This window comes from Zootoca vivipara, chromosome 8 (genome assembly GCF_965207765.1).
Source record: "Zootoca vivipara chromosome 8, rZooViv2.hap1.1, whole genome shotgun sequence".
Classification (NCBI taxonomy): domain Eukaryota; kingdom Metazoa; phylum Chordata; class Lepidosauria; order Squamata; family Lacertidae; genus Zootoca; species Zootoca vivipara.
The window spans coordinates 24,906,054-24,927,751 of record NC_142591.1 but is presented as its reverse complement, the minus strand read 5'-3'; the positions used below and the strand labels follow the sequence as shown (position 1 = coordinate 24,927,751).

General features: G+C 45.3%; 1 protein-coding gene across 19 annotated transcripts in view; it reads left to right on the top strand.

The window, feature by feature from the left end:
- The window catches only part of RREB1 (ras responsive element binding protein 1), a 126,196-nt gene that overhangs the window by 64,380 nt on the left and 40,118 nt on the right, over positions 1-21,698 (top strand). For 13 of the 19 annotated variants that reach the window (XM_088675150.1, XM_088675149.1, XM_088675157.1 and 10 more), the window contains exons 3-7: positions 3,589-3,685; positions 5,405-5,510; positions 6,665-6,877; positions 13,731-13,820; positions 14,542-14,705. In XM_088675150.1, coding sequence (XP_088531276.1) covers positions 6,764-6,877; positions 13,731-13,820; positions 14,542-14,705 — 368 coding nt within the window. In that variant the 5' untranslated portion in view covers positions 3,589-3,685; positions 5,405-5,510; positions 6,665-6,763. Of the gene's footprint in view, positions 1-3,588; positions 3,686-4,396; positions 4,497-5,404; positions 5,511-6,664; positions 6,878-13,730; positions 13,821-14,541; positions 14,706-21,698 lie in introns of all 19 variants that reach the window. The other 6 variants (XM_060277985.2, XM_035125508.3, XM_060277986.2 and 3 more) reach the window with 3 other exon arrangements.

Sequence of the window (21,698 nt, the reverse complement as noted above, 5' to 3'; positions counted from 1 at the left end):
TGTCAATGAACGAAGGCAGTCAGGTGTGGTGTAGGTACCCAGTCTCTCATATCTGAGCTAGGTTGACAGTATATAGAACATGCTCCAGAGGCTTGGAAGATGGACTGCCCAGTTGCCAGCACCCCCTATTCTAGCAAGGTGCCTGAGAGAACATAGGCAATATTTCAGGCATGCTAGAATGAAGCCGATTACCATGACCCTTTCATACTGGTTTCAAGCCCGATTTTGGTACGGGCTGCTCCTTTGGTTGTTTTGATTCATCACGTTTATTGGGAGAGAAACTGGCAGAGCGAGGGACCTGTTGATGATTCTCCTCGCAGGCTTGCAGAAGTCACTCCTCTTACGGTGGTAATGAATAGATGCTCCTTTTGGAGGAAGGGTGGGGTACAAATCCGATAAATCACCTTGTGAAGGGAAGATGCAAAGCAAGAGGTATCATGAATCAAAGCTACCACCTCAAGTATTACAGGGCGTGTTGCAACAAGCCCCTGTTTCCCAGCTACAGAATAGCACAGCCCATGCATGCCAGTCTTGCAGGGAGAAGCAGGCATGGCTATGACAGGGCTGCTCAAACACGCGTGTGCGCGCACACACGATTGAAGCCGGAAATTCATGCGCTGGCACTTTTAGGTCGCTCCTTTAAGCGGTCAGCCTTTGGGACGCATGCAGAGTGGTGGCTTGCAAGTTCAATCTAGGGAACTCTTGCTTTCAAAGGAGAGACAAGGATGCTTAGTTAGTGACTGCTGCCTGTTTTTTTTTAAGGATGACTCTGGGAATATGTGTATCTGGTTACTTACTGTTGCAACAAAGTAGCATCTCATGGGTAGTGTCTAGTGGCTACAGGAAAAGCTGTCTCCTTATGTGCCCTTCTCGTGTAAGGGGCTTAATGGGGAACGCTTGCTTCCAATTTTCTCAAGCTGTTGCCTGAAGTGGTGGTACGCATTTGAAATTGCCCATGTTGTTCTGACTTGCGTAGCCAAAGATGCTGCTTGAAGCACCTCTTTGAAAATATTGGTTTCCAGTTTGCCTGGACATGTTCTCTGAAGCCTCCTGCAACAGACCAAACCCTTGTTTTCTGGCATTCTCTTAGCAGACGAGATAAGCCAGACAGCTGATTGAACAAAAAAGGGCTGTGAGGCAACATGTTGAGGGAATGCAGCTCTCGACGCATCATGTGCATAGAATCAGATGACGGGCTGTAGCTCCATGGTGCCTAGGGTAGGTTTTTCGTAGATAAGGTCCTTGATTTAATGCAGTTGAAAGGATCTTGAGTCTTGGAGCTAAAATCGATCTCTCCCTGTGATTTTGTAGAGATGCTGCTATGCTAGTAAGGTTAGGCTAAGTGTTGGGTTAGCACAGGCATCCCCAACTGTGGCCCTCCAGATGTTTTGGCCTACAACTCCCATGATCCCTAGCTAACAGGACCAGTGGTCAGGGATGATGGGAATTGTAGTCCAGAACATCTGGAGGGCCGAAGTTTGGGGATGCCTAGGTTAGCAGGATAATAAACATCCTCGACAACTGAGCAAAGGCAGTTTTTTACAAGATAACTTGGGAATTGCTGTTGAGAGTTGGGGGCCAGTTTGTCTCACTTCTTGCTCCCCCAATTTGAGACATCTACGTATAAAAGCTGTTCTCCAGGGTTCCCATGATGCAAATATCCCACCATGTCATGGTACCCCAGAGTTGGCTATGCATCAGATGTATGTAGGTTGACTCAGTGGGTACTGTTGTATTGTGTACTGCAAGTGGGCGGTCCATAATTTGGAACACAGGCATATGCACATTTCTTTCATTGGGCAAGTGACGTCAATGCTTTGTGCATTGAAGGGGGTTAGACTAGATTGGCCCTTGGGTCCTTTCCAGACTTCACAGTTCTGTGAGTCTTGACACCTCCTCCCCTAGGCATTGGAGCTGCAGGTGGCAGGTTTGGCTTCCAGCCTAACAGTGCACTGGGTGAGAACATTTGCCGTTTGTTCCAGGGAGTGACTTCTGTTTATTCTTAGTTGGTGCAGTGTTGCACTGGGTGCAAAATCAACACGGTGGTTCAGGATCCCTCCTCATCTATCCAGCCACAAAGTTGGGTGGTGCAGTTTCCTGAAAGCTGCTCCATGTCCCAGCAGCAGTGTAAAGAGTGTGTTACATTATTGAACCAGCTCTGTTACTGCAACCTCACATGCCAATATTTGCTAACAAACTTTTAAAGTGGGGATGTAGCTGATTTGCCAGGGTGCTCTTTTAAGCAGATGAGCGCAAGGAAAGCTTTTTTCACTCTTACGTTATGTTCAGACAGGCATTTGCAAATATCTTAAGATGTATCTGCTGCTCAGTGTTCGTAGTAGCATATGTAGTTTATTTGGTATCGATAGATAATCTCTCTCTTTAAAATTCCATTTATTGTTCGCTACCAAGAGGGCACTTTTGGCATTGAGGCAGGATAAAAATGACTCAGCCAACTAGAATTTAGTTTTAAAACCTGTAGGGGCAGAGAATGAAATGTTCTGTTAGGTTTTTAGAAGGAAACGAATGATTTTCTCTTTCCTCCAATGCGTAGAATTTTCTGAAAAGTTTGTCTCTAGCTAGGAGAACCATAGACCTTCAGCCATGCCTATATTCTAAATTCTATATTCTTAATTAAGGCAATGCAGTGGCTGATTCCTTTAGCTGCTAATGAACTTAGCCATTTGTGAAAGTTATAAAAGCCAGTAAAAAATATTTTGGGGAATTAGAGGCTTGCAGTCTGCTGACACAAAATGGATATACCCAAGTACCAGGCACTGACTTCTCATTCCTTTGGCTCAGGTCATCAAGTTTTGTTTGCATCATACGGCAGAGTCTGTCCCAAAGACTGAGGGCTCTTCTTTTGCTGCTAGACATTTAGATTCCACACTATGAATCTTTACCACCAAACCTATTTCACAAATACGAAACTCATTGAGTCAGAGTAGATGCACGCACCGGACAACCACCAATTTAGTACATTCTGCAGGCTTGTGTTCTAAGAATGCCACCTTTCATTAAAAATACAAGTTTCTAGTCCTCATTAGGAGTGGACTGAGCTGTCTAATTCAGTCCTGTTCCAGTTGGGTGCTCAACCATAGGTGCATTCCACCCTGTTCACAAAGGTGTATGCATTTTGTACATCAAATGCACATTTTTGTGTGTACTTCTTGCACACCAAAACTACATCACAGTATCTGTCTGGAGGTTGCAGTCAGGTCCACAAGCAAGTTTGGAATTGGCTCACTTTGAAACATGTATCGAATAAATTCCTCCTCAGTTCCTAGTCCTTACGGAGATGTTCAAAGTGACCTATATGCTTGAATATGAAAGAGTCCTCTTTGCTCCAGAATTCATGCCTTTATTTATCAAACTGTCCCCATTTTAAGTATTTCATTTTGAACACTTTTATCCTACTCCTTGCCGAAGGAAGTTAGAAGAGAATACGTTTTCCCCGCTTTTGCAGATTTCCTCCCAATAGCCCCGTGAGGTAGATAATGATCACCCAGTGAATGCAACGAAGAAACAACAATAGAAATCTGCAGTTGGTAAAGAGCTTTAATTTATTTTTGCTTTTCTTTCTTCTAGGTAGTCCGCCAATTGTGCTGACACAGATCTGACGCCTCCACCAGGGTCCCATTTGCACCAGCATCTTAGAAACAAGAGCAAACCCAAAACTTGAAAGGTCAGTGGCTGGAGAGAAAGGAGTAATCAATGCAAAGGCCAGTCCAGAGAAACTGTGGCTTGGGGAAACCTTTTCTGCAGAAGCATATTGATGACAAGTAAATCAAAGACACTATACCGGTAGCATCCTGAACGGCTGAGGTGGGTGGGGGATGGAGAGAGGAAAAGGAAAACTGAAAGGTGGTCTTTTCCTCTTATCATTCAGGAAAGAAAGGATGCTGTAAACATCCATTTACTGTCTCCCCCATACTGCAAATTTACAGGGAGTGAATATTGTAAAAGTCTGAGTTTTCAGCACACAGTCAAAAAGCACTTCAAAAAAGAACGGCAAAGGAGGAAATAGATTTAGCAAATGTTTTCCTGTTGAGACTGAATGGGAAGCAACATACTTTAACTTCATTTCTCTCTCCCCCAACCCCCCCCCCCAAAAAAAATCACTTTTGTTTTAAACTCCTCTTTCGGGATGTTTTTGGCTGACTACTGTGGTATTGCTTCAGGGCTGGCCTTTGTCAAAAGCCAGCCGTTTTCTTTTGCTGCCCTGTAGCTTCTGATAGCCTGTTTATGTCTGCAACAGATCTCCCAGCCAACAGTTCTGGTAGTGCCTTCCCACCCCCACACCCCTTAAGAGTGCCAGCATCAAAATGGAAGTGGTGGAGCATTCCTGCGAACTTTAACCTCTGCTAATACTTCTCCTTTTTACCCTTGATCTAAGAGGGTCCCAATTTTTTTTTCATAGCGTAGCTGGCCGTTTTCTGTGCAGCTTTCATCAGACGTACACGAATGTCCTGGGAACTCGCTCCTTGAGGGCAAAGGTCAGTTTCCTCAGGGAAGAGTTTCATGAGAATACAGCCATGAAAACAGCACTGTTAGCCTCTCATCGTTTTGAGTGGCGGAAGATTCCCCTGAAGGTGTGAAGGCAGGGATCTTGTAGGCGACGGAGCACGTTGTGAAGGCCCAAGGCCTCAGAAAGATTTCTAAGCATTACAAATTCTTGAAACCAAAACTAGCATTCTCAGTGTTGCATTACATTATTGTCAACTGCAAATTTTCTAGAAAAAGGGGTGCTGGAACTCACCACAAACACCTCCCTTATTCTCTTAGAATGGCAATGGCACACACCTGAGAGATGCCGGATCTGAGTTCCGGCAAGTTCCGGCTGAAAAACACATTATCATTCATTTGTTAATTGCCTTTCACACGTGTCTCAAGGCAGTGTGCAGAATGCAATAAAAACAGACATCTGGTTGGCTGCTTTGAGTGAAGGATGCTGGTCTAGATGGGCCTTGGGTCTGATCCAGCGCTTATGGGTGGATTGTGAGGAGCTGACTTGAAAAGACAGTTAAATTTTCAGTAGTCTGAAGTGGTCTGAAGTAGTCTGAAGTGGAGGAGCGCTTATAGTTCCTGTATTGTTAATGCTTTTTTAAAAACCTGATAATATTTGGAGGCATCTCTGTTTCCTCGTAATTAGTGTTGTACTGTACTCTCCCCCAAGAACGAGACAGCCTGTATGAAGCCTCCATCTTTAAAGTTTTGCCTAGCTGAAAAAGTTTTATGTAAGAAGAGATCCATTGTCTAATCCTTTGTGCTGCTTTTGCTTCTGTTTTCAGCAACTGAATATGTACCAAATTCTCTTTTTTTTAACACTACTTCTCAGCTTCCCTCCTTGAAAAGAAAAAATAACTTAACCTATTCCCTTCTTCTCTTCACTCATTGCTAACAGGTGCTGCTGAGGAAAGGCTCTCTGGATTTAGGTGATCTTCAGCTTGTTAGGCAAATACCGAAAAGCAGCACACAAGGAAAGACAGTGTCAAGAAAGGAAAATGAAGGTAATTGGCTCTGCTGGAATCACTGGTTTATGTCGCTGTTGCTTAAAACAGTATGTCATTGTGGATAGCTGGTCATGCCAGATAACTAGACAAAAATTGATATTCCTTTAGCAAAAAGGGTGATGCATGGAAGTCCTGTTTTTCTTCATACATCAGTGCTGCAGTTCTAAACACTCTTGAATTACTTGGAATAAGTGTGATTAAATAATCTAACCCTAATTTACTCACTTTGGAGTAAATATACGTGGGGTTATGTTGTACATGTGTTTCAATTTAACATGCCTTTTACAGTTCCACTTCTTTAAAAGTGAATAATCCACATAGGTCTTCCTAACCAGAATAACTGAAAGCCTGGTTCATGCATGTTAGTGTAGAAGGGCAGGTGGCGCTGTGGGCTAAACCACTGAGCCTAGGGCTTGCTGATCAGAAGGTCGGCGGTTCGAATCCCTGTGAGCTCCCGTTACTCAGTCCCAGCTCCTGCCAACCTAGCAGTTCGAAAGCACATCAAAATGCAAGTAGATAAATAGGAACCGCTATAGCGGGAAGGTAAACGGCATTTGCATGTGCTGCTCTGGTTTGCCAGAAGCGGCTTTGTCATGCTGGCCACATGACCTGGAAGCTATATGCCGGCTCCCTCGGCCAATAATGCGAGATGAGCACGCAACCCCAGAGTCGGTCACAACTGGACCTAATGGTCAGGGGTCCCTTTACCTTTACCTTTACCTTTATGCAGTGGTTATAATGTCTGTAATTGTGGCACTCTAGTTGTTCAAGAAACCCCATGCTTCTTGACCCTTGGCCATGCTGGCTGGGGCTGATGGGAGTTGGAGTCCAACAGCAACTTGGGCCACAGATTCCCATTCAAGATGTAATGTACTGTATGATTTGGAATTGCTTTGTGTGTACAAAAAGTGAATAGTGCATACCAGGCATCCCCAAACTTCGGCCCTCCAGATGTTTTGGACTACAGTTCCCATCATCCCTGACCACTGGTCCTCTTAGCTAGGGATCATGGGAGTTGTAGGCCAAAACATCTGGAGGGCCACAGTTTGGGGATGCCTGGTGTATACTTACCCTACTTATTGCTCCCACGACCAATCTCATTCTCCATCTCAGAAATTCACAACACAATTTGTTTCTGTTTACATTTCCAGAGAATAAATTCGGAGGCTTAAAGCGGTTGCACAGCAGCAGCACCACCACAGTTCTCAAACTGTTTTGAAGGCGCAGATTTGCCGCGTGTCGGCGTCATAATGGCAGCTGTTATGAGCTTGGGGAAGATCGCTGAAAATGGCACCGCACCATCTCAGAACGCCAAGTCCCCACCAAAACCTCTTGCTCCCAATCGGATTGGCAGGAGAAACCAGGTAAAGAATCAACACACTGACTTTGATATAAACGAATGCCGTTTCACGTGAAGCTGTTTTGAGGGCACCGAGTGCGCTTATGCGTACACCCTTGGGAGAAATTGGGCGGTATCCAATTCCCATTACCATAAGGATTTCTGCTTGCATGGCAGGACTTCTCTCTCTGCACCCCCTCTGTGCCCTCCCCAAATCTGCTCTGGGGGTTTGGTAGACACCCAGAACAAACATAGGCTGCACAGGGGGAGAGGGAGTACAAAATCCCATTGCTCAGCCAAAAGTTCAAGGCTAGTTGGAAGCTCTTGGTTGGATACCACCCATTATGTCACAAACTAGTACATCATAGCTAATCTGAATGCTTTAATTTGCATGTGATCAGAGACCAGTTCTCAATATCATGAGTTGAAGAAAGAACGCATCAAATGGTCAAATGCAACTGTCAAGCCATTCTATTTTTTAATTTAAAGACCTGTCACTGTGTTCTAAAGCCCATCCCTTCCATGTGAACCAGAAACAACAGCCTGCTAGTTTGTTGGGATTAAAATAACAATAAAAACGAATGCTGCAATTCTTACGAATCTTTTTAAAGAGTTTGTGGCAGGACCAAAATTTCTTGGGAACTGAGTGCAGATTGGCAAAGCATGTGTTTCCTGCCACTGACCTAAGGCTTGGGCATAACTTAACACTGGATAACAAGAAATTTTAAATCCCAGAGATAGTCAGATTGTTGGATACTCTGCAGCATAACTTACAGAACGCAGTGTGTGTTTTGCATGCCCTATCGGGGACTTCTTAGCTTGATTCCTTCAGGGAGGACAAAATTTCGCAGCTCAGCTTTGGAACAGGGTGGGTGGTGAAGACCCTGCTGTACAGCTGGCTGCTGCAAAAGCATGAAAGGGTGGGTGGGTTGGCTGTGTGTCGCTTTTTGCTTGGAGCCACTGACCTTTTAATTCCACCAGCCGTTTCACTGGGCGCTGGATCAAGGGAGAAAATGTGACTGGATTAAGAGAGATACTTGCGCTATAAAAATAAATAAATAAGGGAGGAAGGCCAAGAATGGCTTTCCCTGTAGGTCAGCACAGAAGTTCGCTACTAATCAGGTTTGACTGTTCAAACCATCCTGTGGTACCTAGACAGCATGCAGGCAAATAACCCCCCCTTTTTTTTCTGGGGGAGCTACCCGCCAAGGCTGTTGCAGGGTGGGTAAAGTGTTATCACCAAACAGCAGTCCCCTCTATCCAATTGAAGGGAGTGGCAATTGCAAGATTGTGTTGAGGTTTAAAATTCGCATAGGGAATCTCTGGCATGGTGAGAGAAGTGGGAGTGGAGAGGGAGGAGAACTGTGGATTGTTTGATTTTTGGCAATCAGTCTTACTGTGGTGGTTCTGGTACTATTGGTCTTGATAGACACATGAAACCATTTTCTTAAGAACCTGTGTGCCTTGGAAATACCAAGCAAAAAAGATGTTGGTGGCCTTTAGGAGCTGCATGTACACTTTCTAAAAGTGTTTGGTTGACCACTTCCATAGAATGTAGAACCAGATGAATTCCTGCCCCAAATATAGTAGAATTTTGGATTATTTGGGAGCCACCTTTGACTATTCTTCTGGCCAATTCACGGTAAAACTTTTAGTTTTTAGCTCTTAAAAATCCATCATCTTTTTGTGGAAATAACGTCTTGGTCACTGCTTCATTAGCCATTTTAATTTTTGGTTCCTTCATTAAGTGTGTGTTGTGACAGACGACTTAGTTTCTGGTTAGGATTATATCCTGTTGAAAATCACACCATGTTTCCTCCCCTCCTTTAATCTGTGTCATGAAATGGGGACTCTTTTGACTTTTTCTACAAAAGGGAAAGTAGAGCAACGAAACACAGAATGCCTAAAGAGATGTTTGCTGCTAGTGGAGGAGTGTCGGGTCACTTTAATAAAGTCAGAGTTGTTATCAAATTAGCTGGTACTTTTGTCTCTTGACTTGGGGAAGTACTCTTCTGTCATTGCAGAGCTGCATGTTCAAATTCTCTAGCCCAAGCTGGAGAAGTTATGCTAAACTGTTTGTGCTTGATACTGGGTCAAATAAATCCTCTTCCTTGGATTGCTGCTCTCTTGCCTGGTTCACTGCTGTTATGGTATGCAACCTGGACCCTGAGTGAATGCTAGGAAGAGGTTTTTTGGGGTTGGGTTAATATTAAATCTGAAGGCTTGCACTAATCAACTCTGGCAGTGCCGCACTGTGCATGTTGCTCGTTGCTTTCAAGGTGAGAAGTAATTGCCCTTTGTTGATCTGCCGATTTCAAAGGGGGCCATTGTCGAAAGCAAGGCTTCGAAACAATTAATAGCATTGCATTGAGAGATAGCTAGCTCCTTCCTCCAGCAAGCAGAACCGTAGCCTGATTTCAGAGAATAGCCCTAGGGATTAAACATTGAAATGGTCAGCACAGCTGCAAGGATTTTCCTCCCAATATTGTTTGTGCTCTCGGCTCTGAGACAACATTTAACAGGGCTGCAGTAAAATTGGATCTGAAGGCTGTTCCCGTAAATTAACATGAAAGGTCCTTGGGAGGAGCTGTGTGCAGGGTGCACAGGAGTGTTTGCGTGGTGCGTTAGGCAAAATGTGTGCATCATCATCATCATAATGGCAGTCAAGGGGAGGTGGGTACCTCCTGTTTCAGACCCTTGAACTTTGTTACGGTAGGCAGCAGGGTTCAAGACCAGCGAAAAGAAATTGCTTTACCCGATGATCTTTTAAGCTTCAGGGGACACGCTGCTAGAGGAAATGGCAAAGGCTGGAAATATAAATGGATTGAAGGAGGGGTGAGGAATCTTAATACCCATGCCCATAGTGGGTGGAGTCAGAGGCAAAAGGTGGGCGGAGCAGCTGTTGAGACACCTACTTCTGCACAGTAGGCTGATCCTCTCACCAGTGAAAGGAGCTGATTTACAATCACACACTTTTACTGATCGGCATTGATTTTCTTTGAAAAGAATAATTAGGAAAACCCTGATAGGTGAAAATACCCTGTTTCCCCCTTTTTAATACATAGTCATAAAGTAAGCCATGGCAGGGTTTTTAAGCATTTGAGAAATATAAGACATACCCCCAAAATAAGCCATACTTCCACGCCATGGAAACCAACCCCCACAGGCACCTCCACTCACAGAGTCGCTCCATGCGGCCAAGAGCTCTGCTTAACAGCTGATCGCGCTCCCGCCTTGCTGGCTGCATCCCCGTGCTCCGCTTGCCACCACCGCTTGCCACCACCGCTGGGCTCACTGCTTCTTCCTTGCCTGGCCCAGCCAAGGAGCTTGGAGCACCCTGCAGCGGCGGGGGGAGCGCCTGAGCCAGTGGCCTCCGCCTGGCCTGGCCAAGGACGCCTGCTGCCCCGCCGCCCGGAACCGGTGGCTGCTGCAGTGCTGAGCACTCAAGAGAGCACAGCAGCGCCCTGAGCCAGTGCCCTGAGCCGTAAAAACCGTACCAGTAATTAAAAAATAAGACATCCCACTGAAAGTAAGCCGCCCTGTGTTTTTTTGAGGGGAAAAAAGTTATAAGACGGTGTCTTAAAAGGGGGGAAACACGGTAGCTCAACGCAAAACAAGATAGATGGAAATAGTTGGATGCATTTGTATATTTGAGTGTTACGGAACCTCATAGGAACAATGCAATGAGTCCAAATGGTCTCCGGGAGAGAACCCGGGCTCTGAGCAACAACCACACCAGAAAACTTAGAGTTTTGTGATAACCTGTTAAATAGCAAATCGTTATGGCACAAGCTTCAGTTCTTCATAAGATGCATTAAATGCTACAGTATCCTGAGTGGATATATCTCTCTATATGCATGGCTGGAGAGGGAACAGTTTTCTCCAACATAATATCCACCAAATGTCGTTGACTCTCATAATCTCCGGCCACTACTTCTGCTGTCGGGAGTTGTAGTCCGAAACATACGTGCATAACATTCCTTTGTGCTGTTTGTGTGTCATTTCTGCCAAGATAATGCCAAATCCCCTTAGGGTGAAACTTACTCCTGAGATCCAATGGGCCCTGATAGCCCATTGAGATAGCCGGTGTGGACAACATGGTGCTTTTGCACATGTTACTGGACTACAGGTTCCATCATCCCTGACCGCTGTCCATGTTGGCTGGGCCCGATGGGAGTTGTAGTTCAAGAACACCATGTTGGCTGTCCTTGATTTGGTTAACGTGGGGTCCAGACGCTTTCCGTTATCAAATCTTATTTTCTCTGTTAAACTAGAGTCATTTTAAAATTGGTAATAATTGCTGGGAATTTAAAGGGGATTTTTGGACCCCAATAACAGGTTGATAGGGAGGAAAAAGAGGGTGATGAAGGCAGCTCGGTACCTGCAATGCTCTCTATATAACACATGATGCAACTCTTAAACTTTTAGTGACTCTTGAAGCTTAAACACCGGTTCAGCCTTTTCTTCAAAATGGAAATGATATCCTTATTTGTAATGGAGTAACGAAAGGAGAGTAGAGTTAGTGGAGAGGCAGGATTCTTTCGAAACAGGAGTGTTTGAACTTTACTGATAAGGCAGCCTTGTGTATGGCAATCACCAGGTTCCTGTAGGCGACCAGGAGTTGTGTGCAGGTTGAGGCCTCCAGGAATATCCTGCGCTCAACCAGTCTGCCTGCCTTGCCTTGCTTTTCCTTTTGCTAGCTTGCCATGATGCTCGTAGGCTGTGTTCCCCTTCCTTGTGCTGCCAGCAAGGAAACAAACACAGGTTACTAGCTTCTTGGCTGGCCAGTAGCTTTTATGGGCTTATCTGCAAGCCTACAACAAAGTGTGGGAAACAAGTGCCCCATTCTGTGGAATCTGTGGATTCTGGGGAATCAAGCTGCCTGTTTTAAAACATTTGGGCAAGAGAAGACTTGGTTCAAGCCAAAAGTTCCCATTCTGTCCTTGGTTGGAAAGGCTGGTGTCTGACTCAGCCTCTCAAGGGCATCCTTAAAAAGAAAAGGAAACACAGGGTGTTCTTCTCTTACATACGAGTAGATTCATTTTAATTTCTGATTGCAGCAGCTCTAAGGACAGTGTCAATCATGCCTACACCCAGGCTCTTTATTTGAATGCAAATGCCACTCTTGCGTCAAGAATTACCTTCCTTAACTTACCTTACCACCCAAAGGGCATGATGATTTTATTTAGGATTTCCTTGCAGCTTTCAACAGTGAGCCTAGATCTCCTTCCAGGTGGGGGGAGGAAACTTGGGATCCTCCAGGAAGTGGGGCTGATTGCCAAGTGGGTGTGGCTCATTCTTGGGGCTACATGTGAAGACGATATTGGAATGGCTGGTGCTGAGGGTAGAAACTTGCTGCTTTGTCATAGAGGTGTGATGCAAAGCCTACACTTATGCCAGGGGTGTGTGGGCGACTTGTTCTCATGAAGCATCCCGTGGGCAACTTTTAAAAGAAAAGAAAGGGGGGAAGATCTCTTCTGTTAGCACAAACATCCTGGCCAAGTTGTAGCTGGGGAAGTTTCAAACTGGCCAGCCTTTCAGCTAGCTAAGGGAATTTATCTCTTCCTCGTACTATGTTGTAATTTTCTCTCTCTATCCCGCCCCCAGCAAAAAAAACCCCTTAATTTTAGCTGTTCCTTTTTTTTTTTAAGGTCATAGCATTTCCTTTCCCCTTGTAGTCCCCCCTACACCGGAAGCTTATTGGAGGATCAAGAATGTTTTGTCAAGGTCATTTGAATTAAGAGAGACAGCCAATCTCTCACCATTCAGTTCCCTGCAGTGCACAATTGCAGGGGAATGTTGGGTGCCTTGTATGTGTGAGGGTGGCAACTGCTGGCACCCTATATGGATTGAGTTCCCCTTTGCAGTGGAGTGCAGTGCACAGATTAAAGCAAAAATCAATTTGTCCCATGCAGAGTGGAAACCTTGAATCCACCGCTGCACCCGATTCATAACCATATAGCCAGGTGCTAAGGGACCGGTGGTCCTCATGCGGTGATAAGAATTGGTGAGAGGGGGAGAAACGGGGTGGGGGAGGGGAGGAGGAGCATAAAGAGAGAACGGGTGTCCCTGCTCGGTGGGGGAGCTTCCTCACCTCTACCTTAAGTCTTTGAGGTGGAGAAACTGAGGTGTGCCATGTTACTTGTTCAGATGCCATCTGGTGAAATTCCAAGGGGGGGGGGATTATGCATGTGTAGTGAAAGTGCATAGGGAGAGAGGAAGTTTTCCTCCCTCTCTCACGATAGTGGAGCTAAATGGTTTGTAGATTATAGGATAGGCAAAAGGAAGCACATACTTCAAGCAGCACATTGAACGGAACTCTCCCCCTCAAGATACGTTAATAATGGGCAACCATAATGGTTTGGATGGCTTAGAAAGGACTTTAAATGAATTCATCGAGGGTAGAGCTTATTGGTGGCTGTTTTACTAGCCATGAAGGCTGTGGGCTGTTTCACAGATCATACCCCTGAACGCCACTCCCTAAACAACAACTCTTGGAGGTGTGCATTGCCTTCATGTCTTCGCTTGTGGGTTTCCCAAAAAGCCATCTGGTCGTCCACTGGGCTGGATTGGGTAGACTTTTGGCTGGATAGTCCTAATGCTTGATGAAGGATTAGGTTCTAGCCAACACCCTGCACCGCACTCAATTTCACTGACTCAGACTGTGATTTCAAATTTCTTTCTTTCCTTCTTTCTTTCTTTTTAAAAAAGGGGTCTCATTTAGAAAAATTTCCTATGTAAATTTATATTTTGCTGCTGCATGTGCATTCTCTGCATGAATGGGCGAGGGAGAAAAACCTCAAGTCTGTACATTTTTAATTACTTTTAAAATGTGTGTTATGATCAATTGCTTATTAAAAAAAATATTTTGTATACAGGAAACAAAAGATGACAAGTCTTCCTATACCTGCCCTCTTTGTGAAAAGATTTGCACTACTCAGCATCAGTTGACAATGCATATTCGTCAGGTAAGCCGGTGACTTTTAAAAACTTTTTAAAAAAGCATTGAAGGTGTCTTCCTTGGAGACAAACAGCTGTCAGTACAGTAAAATATACTGGTTTTACCCCCCCCCCAAAAAAAACCATCCAAACTCAGACATTATACCGGTAGTAGGCTATCAGCTTGTTTCCTTATGCTTGCTTTCTTCCCTCACTCCCTCAACTGTACTTTTGCATTTATTGTCCTTCCCATATTTTTTTTGCCACTTCTTAAGGTTCCCTTCCCCTTTCGGTAGTATAGTAAAATAATCAGAGGTTTTACAAAGCTACTCTGCCAAGGAAGAAGTGGTCTGTAGTTTCAGCATAAGCCTTTCAGGTCCCAAGCTAATTTGGTGCTTCTCACAGTTTGGATGCGGCATACCTTATACCTCCCTGACCCACCCCATTTCTGTCAGTGTCTTTTTTGGGGGGGGGGCTTCAGGTGACATACGCATCGTTTGCCTATGTACCTTGTTTCTCCACCAGCAGAGATGCAACTAGGTCATGTGCTAAAAAGCCCCTCAGCCAACTTTTCGGGGAGTATAGAATTGCACCTTTACCCAGGTATGCCATGTTAATTTTAAATGCATTGCATTAAACCTTCTTAGATGATGATGATGATGATGATGATGATGATGGTTGCAGTTGACTGACATGTCCTTGAAGCTGCACAGGAAGAACTCAAAACCAACAATCTGTTGCTTTCTTTAGCATAACACGGACACTGGAGGGACAGACCATTCCTGCAGCATCTGTGGAAAGTCTCTGAGCTCCGCAAGCTCCCTCGACCGCCACATGCTGGTCCATTCTGGTGAAAGGCCTTACAAATGTTCGGTGTGTGACCAGTCCTTCACCACCAATGGAAACATGCACAGGTGAGACCTGGCCATGAGGTGACAGTGTGGGAAAAGGTTGATAAATGTGAGAGCGTGTGTTGGTGACCGTTTACTACATGCCCTGTTCCACCTGAGGGCCACAATCCAAATAATCCCTTCTTTTCGGCATCTGTAGCCTCCTGCCAGCAGCTCCTTGCATATGTCCCTTAGAATCATTGTTGTTGTTGTTTAGTCGTTTAGTCGTGTCCGACTCTTTGTGACCCCATGGACCATAGCACGCCAGGCACTCCTGTCTTCCACTGCCTCCCGCAGTTTGTTCAAACTCATGTTTGTAGCTCCAAGAACATTGTCCAGCCATCTCGTCCTCTGTCATCCCCTTCTCCTTGTGCCCTCCATCTTTCCCAACATCAGGGTCTTTTCCAGGGAGTCTTCTCTTCTCATGAGGTGGCCAAAATATTGGAGCCTCAGCTTCAGGATCTGTCCTTCCAGTGAGCACTCGGGGCTGATTTCCTTCAGAATGGATAGGTTTGATCTTCTTGTAGTCCATGGGACTCTCAAGAGTCTCCTCCAGCACCAAAATTCAAAAGCATCAATTCTTCGGCGATCAGCCTTCTTTATGGTCCAGCTCTCACTTCCATACATCACTACTGGGAAAACCATAGCTTTAACTATACGGACCTTTGTTGGCAAGGTGATGTCTCTGCTTTTTAAGATGTTGTCTAGGTTGACAAACCTTTTCTTCTTAGAATCATAGAGCTGCATCATCGTAGAGTTGGAAGGGACCCCCAGGAGCCATCTAGTCCAACCCCCTGAAATGCAGGAATGGATAGCTTGTTTGGTGGTGGTGATTTGATAAACTATGCACGCATCCGTTTGTGATGCCCATGGATCGTGGTGCTTTTCTCCAACAAGTTTCCTAATACCAATAATTTACTAATACTCAATGAGGTTCTTGTCATTTTTAGGACCCAGCTAAAATACAGCCATACCTTGGTTCGCGAACGCCTTGCGAGTTGAACGTTTTGGGTCCCGCATGCTGCAAACCCGGAAGTGAGTGTTCCGGTTTGCAAACGTTCTTTGGAACCTGAACATCCGGCGCAACTTCCATGGCTTCCAATTGGCTTCAGGAGCTTCCTGTCGCCAATCGGAAGCCGCACCTTGGTTTCTGAACGTTTTGGAAGTCAAACAGACTTCCGGAACAGATTCTGTTCGACTTCTGAGGTACCACTGCACTAAAATACTGCCCCTCTAAAGGCATCCCTAATTTGCGCTTGATTTGTATGTTGTGTCGTATATACTTCAGTTCCTGAAATGTGTGGCTGCTAAACGACAAATATTTCTTTCTAAAATGGGCAGAGTTTTATAAGACTTCAGTCCTATGAATATACTGGGGGGGGGGGGAGAGAGTAAATACCAGTGAACTACGGTGGGGCTTCACTTCCAAGTAAGCACACATAGTTAACAAGCCTACACAAAAGAGAATCCATAGGAATTGTGAAGGGTGTAAGAACTGGTAATGGATGTTTCCTGTCGAGGCCCAACTCTGCATCATGTGAAAGATCCATGTTGGACTCTTCAAAATCTATTGTTTTCGTTCCTGATGCTTTCGTGTAGTTGCCTGGAGGAGGAGTGACTTGGATTGGTAAAACTGGCACTGTTTCCCCCAGCCTCCCTTGCCCCTCCATGGCTGATAGCAAAGTTTGCAGGCAAGTGGGATTTCAATAGGGAACTAGAGCAGAGAAGGTGTTAACGCCTCTTGCATCACAGCTGTAATACACATTGCACTTCTCCACCCCAAGGTTTGGTACTCTATGCAACAAGCAGTATGAAATGAGATAGGGATCTTTGTAAACCGATTGCTAATCACAGAGCAGTTTGTATTAACTCGTGTCTCTAGGCAGATCTTTAGATGTGAGCTTTCAAGCACAAATTTCTAGCCAGGCAAGCCCAGAGGGAAGGGTAATTTCCCTGCCACCCACCCCCTCTAGCGTTTTATAGGGCGCTCTGTTTCCCAGGATGATCATACTCTATGCTAAAGAGCCGAATCCAGTGCCCAAGACACTATAACGCAGATTTGTTTTGTAGATGCGTTCCCAGTGATGCAAACAAAGGTAGTTGCTTTATTTGCACACAGGAATTCTCAATTATTTTTTATTTTGAATTAGATGCTTTTTTGACCAGGTAAAGAGGTGCAGTGCCAAAATGAGGGAGAGGGGGGGGGGAGAGACAGATAAATGAGCAGCAGATTACCCTTTTCAGGCTGGTGGCCATGTGCTTTCATCGGGAGCCTTTTGGGTGCCTTGCGCTGCTAGTTTGCACAGCCAAATGCAAAATTGGGCAAAGCAATGAATGTGATTCTTTTGTACAGTGGGCAAGCCCTTGATCCTCCCCACCCCTCAGCAATACACAGCCCTTTTTCATCTTCTAACCAGGCACGGAAGAGGCAGTATTACAGTTCAGGAGACACTTTTAAGCCAGGCAACAGCACTCAAGAAGGAGAGTGTGGGGCAGAGTTGGATCAGAAGCATGGTTTGAGGAGCGGGGTCAGCCTTGAAGAGGGTGTGTGGCCTTCAGAGGAACACTGAGGGCCAGGTGTAGAAGGCTGGAGGCTGGTTGATTCAGCCCCTGGGACTGAGACGTCTCCCCACCAACTCTAGCAGTACATTACTTTATGAAGGAAGCACATAGAATTTGACATAATCAAATGCGTTCTTCTGGCAAGCTCTCAGATATGTCTACGCATCTGTTGTGCCTAGAAACTGGTCTGAAATTTCTGAAGGTTAAGAATTTTGGTGGCCAACTCCATGAGAACATAAGCAAGCTCCTCTGAATATGGATGGCTCAGGTGCCATATAACCTCCTGGCGTCTTTGTTTCTAAGAACGTCCAGTTAGATGCCTTCGGGAAACCTTCCGGCAAGGTGCTAAGGTAGCAGTGTGTCCCTGATTAACATTCAGAGGTTCATTCATTCTCTTGCACATGGAGGTTCTCTTTAATTGTCTTTGGCTAATGACTTTTGCTTTTCCTACTCTATGAATTCATCTAGTCCAGCCTCCTCCAACCAGGTGCTTCCAGGAATACAATTCCTACCATTCTTGACCATGGGCCATGCTGGCTAGGGCTAAGGGGAGCTACAGTTCAACAACCCCTGGAAGAGAGCCTGGCATGGGAAAGCTGGTTTAATCTTTCCTAAAGCCATGTAGCTAGTGGATGCTGCTGTGTTGTACAGGTATAGTCATTCAAGGAGCGAACCACAGTGTTGGTATTCCATCACTCTCCTCAATACTTTTCCATGCACTGACCCTGCAAAATAGTGTCAGGTTGACCATGCATGTTCATAGCTCTTCCCTATCTTTCAGTTTAATGTTATGGAGAAGCCCAGTATAAGAGAGAGGCAGCAATGATGTGTCCGCAGAACCACTTCGGCGAGCTGTGCATCTTGGGAGACAATGAGCATAGAATTTTTGTTGACGCCACTTGCCATATCTTTCTGCTCTGCAGGGCTGCCCATCCAGATATGCTGAGATGTGTGCCTTAGGTAGGGTCTTGGTAAAACGGTCACCTCCCTTGCTCTAATGCACCTAGCCACTGTGTCCTAGCTCTTTGCCCAAACCAAGCACTTTTTACCCCAACATCCCATGCTGCTGCTTCCTCGGTCACACGGGCAGAATTCTGCAACTTCAGTTATCTGGCACGTGCTCACTCCTGATCGGAGAATCAAGAAGAACGTAACTTAAACACTGTGCTCATCTCCCATGCCGCTTTCCCAAGAAACATGTTGCCAACTCCCTAGATACTTTATATGAAAAAGAGAAGAGGCCCAGAGAAGAGGAGATGTCTTAACTGCTTCCCTAAATGCCTTGCCTTGTGCAATCCTTGTGCTATTCTTTTTTTTAAAACAACAGTAACAGATATGCTGAAGCTTAGTGTGAAAGTTCCAAATAAGCTATTGAAATCTCCCCGCTCCCCCAATTCCTTCCCCATTTAAAACTTGAGGCGCCTGTGGAATTCTGGTCAGGTCCAGAGGGCAGCGCTGGAGGTGCTCACATGCTCCATTGATAAAAGTAAATACGAATTTAATACGTGCAGGTTTGCAGTTTCCTTCTTGCGTCAAAAACCGATGCCAGGAGACATCCCATTCCCTTGAGAAAACAGTGAGCTTATCCTGAATCAAGCAAAGGTGGGGCTCTTTGGGCTGAAATGTTTCAAGTTGCTGTGCTTGAGTCATATCTGCAAGGGCATGCCTTGTGTCACGCATGTTAATAACATGCCTAGATTTCTTTTCCAAGGAAAAAAATACCCACCCTTGGAATTGCAGTTCCTTCAACCATTTTTACTCAACTTCCCAACTTACTTTCCGTGCAGGTGTTCCCTGTTGCCCTATCCTTAGTTGCATCTCGTGGCATTGCCCCAAAATGCAATGTGTGTGTTCAAGCACAACATAATTCCATCTTCTTGGAGGCTTTGCTTGCAAGGTAACAGGCCGCAGGAGAGAAGGCATTAACATTGATTAACAATGCATTAACTTCTATTAACAAGGCAGGTTTGCAAAGTGAGGGCCTTCTGGGGGTTGGTAGCTCTCTGCTAGGGTGAAATGTGTGTACCTTTGACAAAACCGCATCTATCATTCTATCACCCCCACTAACCCCCTTTTCCTCCAGAGTTGTAGACTTTTTGCTTTTTAAAAATGTAATTCTATAAAATAAGCATATTAAAAAGGTGATCTAAGAAGGGGGGGGAGAGAATTGGATTTCCCATGCTCCTATAGTCCAATGGTACCAATTACCTTGGTCTAACCCTCACTAGAGGTCTTTATAGCAGTGGTAGCCAAACTTGGCCCTCCAGCTGTTTTGGGACTACAGTTCCCATCATCCCTCACCACTGGTCCTGTCAGCTGGAGGGCAAAGTTTGGCCACCACTGCTCTTTAGGAAGAGGCTGTACAAGTCTGTGCATTGGAGATGCTCTAGCTCTAGATTTCCTGCATCATTCAAAGGCTTGCATTAGGTGGCTTTCAATTCTGAGCCTGCAAACTCAAACGATCACATTTAAGAGGCAGGGGTCTTTTTTTGTACAAAAAGAGAGACAGAGTTCCAGTCTTTTGTACATGGTACATCTTCTGAACTTTTCCTGCCTATGCCTAATCCTCATAAAAGACAAACTGGTTTAGACACGATCTCGCTGATAGCATCTTCCTGAAGTGCCTGTTTGTTTTCTCACCTGGACGGTCTAGTTTCTGTTGTCAGCCTTAAAAGATAAAGCGGCAAAGGGCACACGGAAGTTTTCCTGCCCCAAACTCTTTGTAATGAAACAGGAGTGTGATTTCAGTGGGGCTTGCGCTGGAGAACATGGATTCCTCCCACGAGCTTCTCTCGAATTGCTCATAGCTTCTGCTCCCCTTTGTTGTCACCCTTGGGTCTAAATTCCCCTGTTGTGCCGATTCTGCAGGACAGAGCTTGAACAGAATGTCCTTTAACAAACTGCCCTACTTATTTTGGACTGGACTCTTTCATCACACTGCACCTTGCGTTTTAACCTCCCTTTAAGTACCTGTTTACCAACACAGCTTATTAAATAAATGGCCAGTGTCCTAGCTGCATGGTGTTCTCTACAGATGGCGGCTGACTCCAGCTCCTATCAGCCTCAGACAGCATGGCCTTTGGTTAGGATTTGGGAACTGTAGTTCTGTATCTGGAGGGTCACTGCCTTAGCCATTAGGCTGGCATAGCAGCAGCCATTGGTTCTTCTGTGCGGAAGTGCTGAGCCATAAACTGGGGGTGGGGTGGGGGTGGGGATAGTGCAGAAGAAATTACCCCCAGCGTCGCATATTGATGGCTTTGGAAGCAGCCCTCATCCCTAGAGCCTGGCACAATCAAATCACAAGAGAAGGGGGCGATTGATTGCAGGTTCTGTCACATGATGTGGAGCAAGGTTCTGTGGCTCATCCACACTTGCTCACTAGAATGTGGCCTGTGGACTGACCTTTGCATGTTGAGAAATCAGGCTTATAGATTGCATCGTGTAAGACTGCATAGCTCAGTAGAAGGGGACAGTTTTGCACCCTGCAGTTCCCAGGTCCAATCCCAGGCTTAGTTCCGAGCATCTCCTGTTCAGAAGTATCAGGTGGTGGCAAGGTGATACGGGAAAGACTGCTGCCTGAGACCTTGGGTACCTGATGCCAGTCAGAATGCAAAATGCCAAACTAGATAGGCAATTAGTTCAACCTGAGATAAGATAATTTCTGCCAATATTCTTCTGGGTTATATTAGATTTTAAGGGCGGGAGGGGGGGGGGAGACAACAACCTGTGCTCACTTTTAAAACTCTGCACACTGGTGAGATGGGTACTATAATGTGATTTCTTTCCTTGTGTGGATTGGTCTTTGGTCACCTCTGCTTGCACCATAACAATGTAATCTTTAGAAGCTTTGTTTTCCAAGCCATTCTATTCATACCTATATTTTTGAATTTCTGCTGCATATGTTATGTTTTGAGTCTCCTAAAGTAATTTCAGAGGCAGCAGAAATAAACATGGTTTTGGTGTCCGAATTAGTGCATTTAAACCTTAACAGACCTTAACAGATTAGACAACTGGGCCAAAGCAAACAAGATGAATTTTAACAAGGAGCAATGTAAAGTACTACACTTGGGCAAAAGAAATGAAAGGCACAAATACAGGATGGGAGACACCTGGCTTGAGAGCAGTACATGTGAAAAGGATCTAGGAGTCTTGGTAGACCACAAACTTGACATGAGTCAACAGTGTGATGCAGCAGCTAAAAAAGCCAGTGCAATTCTGGCTGCATCAATAGAAGTATAGCATCTAGATCAAGGGAAGTAATAGTACCACTGTATTCTGCTCTGGTCAGACCTCACCTGGAGTACTGTGTCCAGTTCTGGGCACCACAGTTCAAGAAGGATACTGACAAGCTGGAACGTGTCCAGAAGAGGGCAACCAAAATGGTCAAAGGCCTGGAAACGATGCTTTATGAGGAACGGCTTAGGGAGCTGGGTATGTTTAGCCTGGAGAAGAGAA